Source organism: Sminthopsis crassicaudata, chromosome 4, assembly GCF_048593235.1.
Source record: "Sminthopsis crassicaudata isolate SCR6 chromosome 4, ASM4859323v1, whole genome shotgun sequence".
NCBI lineage: Eukaryota > Metazoa > Chordata > Mammalia > Dasyuromorphia > Dasyuridae > Sminthopsis > Sminthopsis crassicaudata.
Window position 1 is genome coordinate 16,047,281 of NC_133620.1, and position 8,776 is coordinate 16,056,056.

The window sequence follows — 8,776 nt, forward strand, 5'->3', positions numbered from 1 at the left end:
TATTTGGAGACTAATTGGAAGACATGATGAACAAATCATTTTAATAACTAGTAGTTTAAAGTTTCATTATCTCCAAAGAATTTTCTTCATATCAATATTGCAGTTTCATGTAGTAAACATTTATTAAGCACCTGCTATATTCCAGTCACTGTGTTAAATACTGTGAGCTTTAAATCTAGGTCTTCTGACCCAAGTTTCATTTCTTTTTCATTTATTGAGTTGATAACTATGTGTAAGACACTGTGAGGATTACAGAGCACAATAATGAGTAAAGAAGTCGCTGCCATGTTGATTCTGGGATCTCTAAACCCAGAGACCAAAAGAATACACGAAGTTCTGGTCACACATTTCTCTGCCCTAACATTTGCCCCAATCTGTGTCTAACCCTCTGAGCTCCTCTCACAAGGACAGCTCTTTTTAAACCAGTCTGTCTAAACACATATAGGTGTAACTTTTTAATTGAACACAATAAATTTAGAGGTTCCACCCGAACAAGAATCAGTGGACAGAGATCCGGAATTAGAGTTAGGAAGATTGGATTCAAAGTCAACCACAGATGCTTTCTCTCTAACCATGAACAAGTCACTTCACTTGTCAGTCTGTTCTTCATCTATAAATATGAGAAGGATTCTAGCCCTAAAATCTATAATCCTAAATTTTATCCAATCTTTATTAGAAATTTTAAATGGGCTGCCTTATCACCAGTTCCATAGGTCTCTTGGACACCTGACTTTTCTAAACACCAATTCTTACAGGACTTCTGAATGGATTTACAAATTAAAGGCACATTGTTACCTGGGAAGTTTACTTATTTACAGTGTGATTCATAAGTAAGTATAAGGTAAAATGGGATCCCAAATGGGGCAGAAGTCAGCTGGAAAACACATCACCCAAAGAAGGAGTTTAGAATAAGGAAGTTTTGGTTCATTTTCCTCTACTGCCACTATGTCATACCCTGAATTGAGTCTACCTTTCCATGTCTTAGTTTACTCACCTGTAAAATGAGAATGATGGACCCAATGACCTCTATAATTCCTTCCAATTCTAAAATTATGACTTTCTAAGGTAAGGGTTCTTATTTTGCAGTCCATGAGCTTCATTTGTTTAATTTTGTTTTGTTTAGATTGTGATCATATTTCAAGATAATGAGTTTCATTTGTGAGCCTACATGTTTCATTTTGTTCATGTTAAAATGTGGTTCTATAATAAGCAGACAGATTTCAGAAAATTCTAGCAAGAATTACATGAACTGATGCTGAATAAGGTGGGCAGGAGCAGAAGAACATTGTACATCATAACAGCCACATTGTGTGATGATCAACTATGATGGAATTAACTCTTCTCAGCAATGTGGTGATGCAAGGCAATTCCAATAGACTTGAAATGGGAAAGCTAATACATCCAAAGAGAGAATTATGAAGACTGAATGTGCATCAAAGTAGGGTATTTTTCACCTTTTTTTGGTTTTTGATTTGTTTTCTTTTTCATGATATTTTTTCCTTTTGGACTGATTTTTCTTATACAACATGACAAATGTGGAAACTAAGTAAAGTGAGTAGAACCAGGAGAACATTGTAGAGCAACAAGAAGATTATGTGATGATCAGTTGTGATGGACTTGGTGTCAACAATGAGATAATTCAAGGAAATCCCAATAGACTTGGGTTGGAAAAAGCTACCCATAACCAGAGAGAAAACTATGGAGACTGAATGTGGATCAGAACATAGTATTTTAACTTTTTTTGTTATTGCTGTTGTTGTTCATTTGCTTGCTTTTTTTCTTTTCTCATTTTTCCCTTTTGTTCTGATTGTTCTAAAGCAGCATGATAAATGCAGAAATGTTTGGAAGAATTGCACATGTTTAACCTATATTGGATTACTCACTGTCTATGGTAGGGGGAGAATGGAGGGAGGGAAAAAAAGTGGAATATAACATTTTGCAAGGGTGGATGTTAAAAACTATCTTTGTATGTATTTTGAAAAATAAAAAGCTATTATAAAAATAAAGGGATAGCACATATTTAATATACATCAGATTGCTTGCTGACTTGGGGAGAGATGAGGTAAGAGAGTAAGGAAGAAGGATTTCGAACAAAGTTTTACAAAAGACAAATGTTGAAAACTCTTTGTATGTGTATTTTGAAAAATAAAATACTATTTAAATTAATATAGCATGATTCTGAAAAGGGATCCCAAGACTTTCCAGTCTTTCAAAGGGTCTATAACCCTAAAGAGGTTGGAAGATCCTGCCTTAAGAAGTCTATAGTTCTATAGCAAGCTGGGCCACTAAACATCTGTATGACATTGGAAGGTTCTGTGCTCCTCTGCTTCTCAATTCCCTTTTCGGTCAAATGAGAGGGTGGGCCATATCTCTTCCTCCTCAAAGTTCCTTATACTGAGTTATTTTCTCTTGTTTCCAGGGAACCATAGTGTTGCTCAACTTGACTGCCTTGCACAGGGACCCCAAGGAGTGGGCTACCCCAAAAACCTTCAACCCGGAACATTTTCTGGAGAACAGTCAATTTAAGAAAAGAGAGTCCTTTCTGCCTTTCTCAATGGGTGAGCCACACTTAGAAAGAAGTGAACCCTAGGGTTGGGGGTAGCAATCTTGTTAACATGAAGAACTTTGCAGACTCTACTTTCTGAAACTCATATCCATGTGATGGTGGACATACTAAGACTAGTCACTAATTGGGAAAAATAAACCACAACCAAAGATAAAATAGCAGACCTTTAGATAGCTGTTTAAAGTCTACAAGACAGATCACATCTCTTTGACAATTCGTAGGCATCCCATGAGGGAGGGCTTACAAGTACCCAAATTACAGATGAAAGAATTATATGCTGGGGGGGGTAAGTGATCAGCTCACAGTCACACAATATTAGAAAGTTCAAAATGAAATTGCCTCCAGATCCTTGTACTCTTTCCAATGGCCTTCTAGAATCCAATAGACTCAGCACATCTCCAAAGTCCATATTTATTTCATTCATCTCCAAAACACCTGCAACATTTGAAAATAAATCTAAAAGTGAATCTGCAAGGGACATGGCAGCCATCTGATCCTCTGAGGAGACAGTGAGGGTTGTTCTGCACTCTTTAAAGAACTGTTCTGTCTGATGGATTTTCAGGCCCTTTGCAAGGATCCCGGAATTCCCCCAGGCCTAGACACTACCTGCAAGTTCTGGATATCCTGGAACAACCTAATTGAAATAACTGGGCCTCAGGTTCCCCATCTATCACATGAAGGCATTGGACTAGATGGTCAATAAGGTTCCTTCCAGGTCTGAGCCAAGATCTAAAAAACAGAGATTGAAAACCAGAGGATCTGAGTTTTAATTGTGCCTTTTCTTAGTTGTATGACTTAGAATGACTCAGATCCACTCTGTGCCTGTATTTTTTATCTCTAAAAAATGAGAAGGTTGGAGTAGATGACCACAAATAACCTCCTTTTGGTTTCTCCCCTTTTTTCCCCTCCTTCCTGGTCTCCTTATTCTGTGGGTATTTCATATGTACTTATTTATGAACACTGTATCCTCTCTCATTAAAAATGCAGCAAAGAAGACTTGGGTTCCGCTTCCCCCTCTCACCATTATTAGCTTTGTGATTGTGGGCTAGTTACTGGCCAATCCCAGTGTTAGGATTCACTCAACGCCCTTGAGATTCCCAACCTCCTTGAGATTCCCAACCCCCTGCCTGTGCCAAGCATTAATGGATTTAGTCTTTTCTGATCTCCTTGCCTTTCAGGAAAGCGGGTGTGCCTAGGAGAACAGTTGGCTCGGGCTGAGCTCTTCCTTTTCTTCACCAGCCTGCTCCAGAAGTTCACGTTCCAGCCTCCTCCAAACACCCAACTGAGCCTGGACTTCCGATTTGGCTTAACCATCTCTCCTGTCCCCTACAAAATCTGTGCCATTCCTAGAGAGATGTAGGCCAAGCCAGGCCTGAGGGGTGATCTTCTAAGGGGCACAGGGAAAAATCTGGAGCCATCCTCATCCTCTCTGCCTTTGGAGTTTGGCTGGGGACAGGGATCAAGTCAAAGAAGGAGAAAAAGGAGAGAGACCAAGGGAGCGTATCTGTGGCCCAGTGTGAACATTCTCAGTCAGAAAAAGGAGAGGCATGAACACCAGCAAAAGAAAAGCACAGAATACTTACTGAATTTGAAGTTTAAGATCTTGGTTCAAATCCTAGCCCTGTCCCCTACTAACTGGATGATTTAGGTCAAGCTCCTTGAACCTCTGCCTCTGTTTTCAAAACTAAAATGAGGAGAAGGAAGATCTCTTAAGTCTCCCCAGTTCTAAATGGATAACTCTCTGATTCTTTGAACAGAGAACCAGTGTTTTTCTTCCTCTGCCTCAGCAGTGGGGCCAGATAGGGTTTTTGTTTTCAATTATTCTTCTTTCCAGTGTTTATAACTCATACAATGGATGTGATTTTACATGAGATTTCAGAGAGTTTACATGAGTTAGGGGAGCTGTCCCCAGGCTGATGAGGCTGGTCCTAAGAGATCCTTATAAATTGTGAACCCCTTGTAGACAGATTTTTCTTTCTATATTTTGATTTACAGCATCCAGCCCAGTGTTCAGTCTAGAAAAAGAGTCCAATAAATATTGCTAATTGTTTCATTTCTAAAGAACTGCCTTTCATGTTCATTATTGCTTTAACTTTAGTGTGAAATCAGGTGATGAGCTAAGTTGTTTCTTCCTATGAAAAGTCTTGTTATTGATGTTAAATCACAATTACTTCACTATTATTATTCACATGAGGCTCAGAATGCTCCCATCTTTGCTCTAGTTATCTGTTAAAAAGTTCCCTGAAAAGTTTCCTTGCTTGTGTCAGAGATGCATGGACAAGGTAGATTTCCATGCTGTTAATAAAACCCTTGATAATACTCCAGTTAAACACAAAATGTAAATGTTATTAATTTTCCTCATTTATTTTTTATGTTCTCCTTTCTACCATTCCTCAATTATACCTGTAAAAATGCTCTGAGTTCATAAATGAAGTCATTATGGATCTCTCTTGTTGGCAGTTTACTATCCATGGCCAATAAATTAAATGTACTTGCAATTCCTTTGTATCAATTTTTTTTTTTATTTGCACATTTTTGTCATGACCACACCATGACCATGGTGAGTAGTGTTACAGGAGAGGAAAAGGAGTTTTCCAAATCAAAGGTTGAAAATAAAATTAAATAACCTGGGAAAAGGGATGGTGAGAACAATCTCTGCTTGTCTTTAGATATAGAACCAACAATCCTAGTCCAAAGTTACTTTATATTTCTCTGATTACCTTTTCAATTCAAATCAATTCATTTCAATTCTACAAACACTGATTAAGGACCTACTATGTGCCAGTAGATAGTGTCAAAATTATAAATGGAAAGTAACCCATGGTGCTGATGATTTCTCTCACTCCCTAGGCAGTAATCTACAAAATGAGGTCTAGGCGTTCCAAAATTTTTTCCTGGATGATCATTTGGGACATGGAAAGAAGGTATTAAAATGTCAAACTATGTGTATTTTTACCCAAATTTAAGAAAATAATTCAATTTTTCTAATATTCAATATATTAATTGATATTGATATTGAGTGGTAACCAAATTATGATTAGGAAAAAATTGGAATTATATAAAGTTATGTCAACAAATATTGATTCAGCACCAACTATGGTGAATATGTTCATGAAATCAAGGAACTTAATTTCTAGAAGGGAGAACAGCATGGTAATAACTATATATATATATATATATATACACACATATATACATACATATATACATATTATATATGTGTATATATATGTATAGATATATGTATATATATACACATATGTAATACGTATATATACACACATATATAATACATATATATTATATAAAATGTAAATTAGAGGTAATCTCAGAGAGATAGATAATAGTAACTATGCATAGAGAATGTTAATGCAAGAGAGGTCCCCATACTAAGGATATGATTTGTACTGACTTTTGAAGGAACTCAATAAACTAAGACATAGAGAAGATGCATTTCTAAAATGAAAAAATAGCCATGGTATGGAGTTAGATGCTTGTGTATGATGTACCTGATTAAGTGAATTTATGGATAAACTTATCTAGTTTTCCCTTAATTGGCCCCCTATTCAACTTTCCTGCCAAGAAACCACATATTAAAGATCACACTAACACTGCTTCATTATTTAACCACCTGAAAACAGGCAAATTAATTATTGTAGCACCTTGTCTAATTCAGATATGTCAAAACATTCAAATATATTAAGATCATCAGAAATACCAATCTTTATCCACCATCGTTAATGAGAAACATTAGACTACATTTTGGGTAGATAGGCAGACTAGTGGAGAGTTCAGAGCCTGAAATCAAAAAAAGCTGAGTTCCATTTTGACCTTAGATAAATACTAGTTGTGTGGCCTTGGGCAAGTAATTTAATTCTATTTGTCTCAGTTTCCTCGTCTATAAAATGAACTGGAGAAAGAAATGACAAACCACCATAGTGTCTCTGCCCAGAAAAGCCCAAGTGTGGGGGGGTTACAAAGTATTGGATATGACTAAAATTACTGAACAGCCAAAAATTGAACATTTATGTTATGTGTTGAGATATTAGCTAGTGACAGTATGAAGCCATCATGATGAATAGGTCATTTGAAAACAAAGCTTTTGTGGTTAAAAATAAAGTTGGGAACATACACATATGAAAAAAAAATCCCTTTGACATTTGCAAATTAAAAATACCATTAGAAACAGAATTTTTAACATAGTTAATAATCTTCCGAATAGAGAGTTTCAATGGGTTTCCCAGAAATTTACAAGTTTATTGGAAGAATGGGTTAGCATAAAAGAAGGCAGAAATATACCAGCTGAACAAATCTTTTCTCATAGCTGAAGGGTAGCAGCAAAAATGAGAAATAAGAGTTAATAAAAACAGGGAGGATTTTTGTTTTTGTTTATTTCTGTTTGAACTGTCGTGGACTTTTTTCTTTCAGTTATGACAGTCAGAAAAACACAAAAAAATAGAATGACCAAAAAACTTTAAACCAGTAAAGAATAATTCATCTATATTAATTTTGCTAAGATACTTATTTTGAAAATATTTACCATTTTATCTCATCCTTTTGAAATGACTGTTTTGTGTGTTTTAGTGATTTATTTCTTCTACTAGGACAGAAGAACTTGCAGGTAATTTATAAATAGTAGAGATGTGCTCAACATATTTTGACTGTTTATTTGTTCCAGTTGTGTCAGAGTCTTTGTGACCCCATTTGCGGTTTACTTGGGAAAGATATGAGTGGTTTCCCATTTCCTTCTCCAGTTCATTTTACATATGAGGAAAGTGAAGTAACAAAGATTTACTGACTTGCTCAGCTAGTTTCTGAGGCCATATTGGATCTCATACAGAGTATTTCTCACTCTAGTCTGGCAATATATGTACTATGATTCCATCTAGATGCTCTTGATTGATAGAGTATATTTAATCAAAAACATTTTGAAGACTACTGAATTACAGGATTTTAAATTTCAAAAGATATACAGGTGAAATAAATGTTTAAGTAGAATTTTTATTGTAACTCCAACATTGTTTTACTCAATCAAGACTGATTGTTTTGTCTAGAATATCTGAGGTGAAGGTTGTCTAGAAAGAGAAGAGTGTCTTTGTCCAAGAGTTGCAAAATCAAAGTCAAGAAATCTGACCCTTTATTAGAATAAGCTCATCCTTATAATATTCAATCTCTCATTAATTGTTCATTAGAGTTGATTATGTATGTTGGGACAAAAGTATTTTAATTTCCAGTGGGCCCTCAAGATCCATCTTTGGTTTATAAGAGAAAATCAGTGATCTCAATATATTAAAATTATGTTATCCATAATTAATGAATTATTCATTACCCGGAAATTATGTTTTTTGAGCTTTTAATTTGTCATAGTATCGCTACCACAGAAGGAGTAAAAAATCTGCAGCCTAGATTCTTAAGAAAAAATCCCCATTATTTTTTCTTGGACCCAACTAGAGAATTTCTCCACAAGGGGGAGCTTTTTTCTAATACTCTGGCCATGATGTGATGCTCTCCCTCTTAGCATCAATTAAATATTCTCTGGGTTACTTTATATGTCTTATGTGTTTTTGAATTTTTGCTCTCAATAGCTAAGAGATCATTATTTGAAAAAGATCTAATTATCAGTTCTTTTTTTCTTTTCTTTTTTTTTTCCCCCACTTGTCCAGGTAGACTTACCAGACAGTAATTTAAGGAAACTCCATAAGACAGCAAGTAAGTATTTTTATTCTGAGTGGGGAAAAAGTGGGATCAAAGGAGAAAGCTAGGTAAAATAAGCAAAGAAATGTTTTTTCTAGGAAAATTCTTGTTTTAACTTGTTCAGGTAAGTAATTGGGTCAGAATAAATTAAGTGAGATAAGTGGGATAAATTCTAGATCAGCAAAGAAAGTTACATTTAAATCTGAACTTTGATTTCTGGTCATTCAGATTCAATATGTCCTTATCTGTGATATGTGCTTAAGGATTATAGCCAAAATTAAGAAACAGAAAGGGAAGGAGAAACTTCCCCCAACTTTATAAGACTTTGAAGATTTGAAAGAGGAATTAAAGAAGGGATTTTTTTTTTTTCTGAGTACTTTGCTTGAAGGAAAAACAGTGCTATTTTTTTCCCTTGGGTGTACAGCAGCTGTTCCTCTTTTAGCTCAGAACTGTTAAAATTTCAGAGCAAGTGGTGCATAAACTGTATGACTGTATGCATTCATAACCTGCAAGAGC

At 35.5% G+C, this 8,776-nt stretch overlaps 1 protein-coding gene across 2 annotated transcripts in view; it reads left to right on the forward strand.

The window, feature by feature from the left end:
• LOC141541561 (cytochrome P450 2J2-like) overlaps positions 1 to 5,064 on the forward strand; it is a 39,615-nt gene extending 34,551 nt beyond the window's left edge. For both annotated transcript variants that reach the window (XM_074265789.1, XM_074265790.1), the window contains exons 8-9: positions 2,420 to 2,558; positions 3,745 to 5,064. In XM_074265789.1, coding sequence (XP_074121890.1) covers positions 2,420 to 2,558; positions 3,745 to 3,926 — 321 coding nt within the window. In that variant the 3' untranslated portion in view covers positions 3,927 to 5,064. The remainder of the gene's footprint in view (positions 1 to 2,419; positions 2,559 to 3,744) is intronic.
• Positions 5,065 to 8,776: the final 3,712 nt, after the last annotated feature.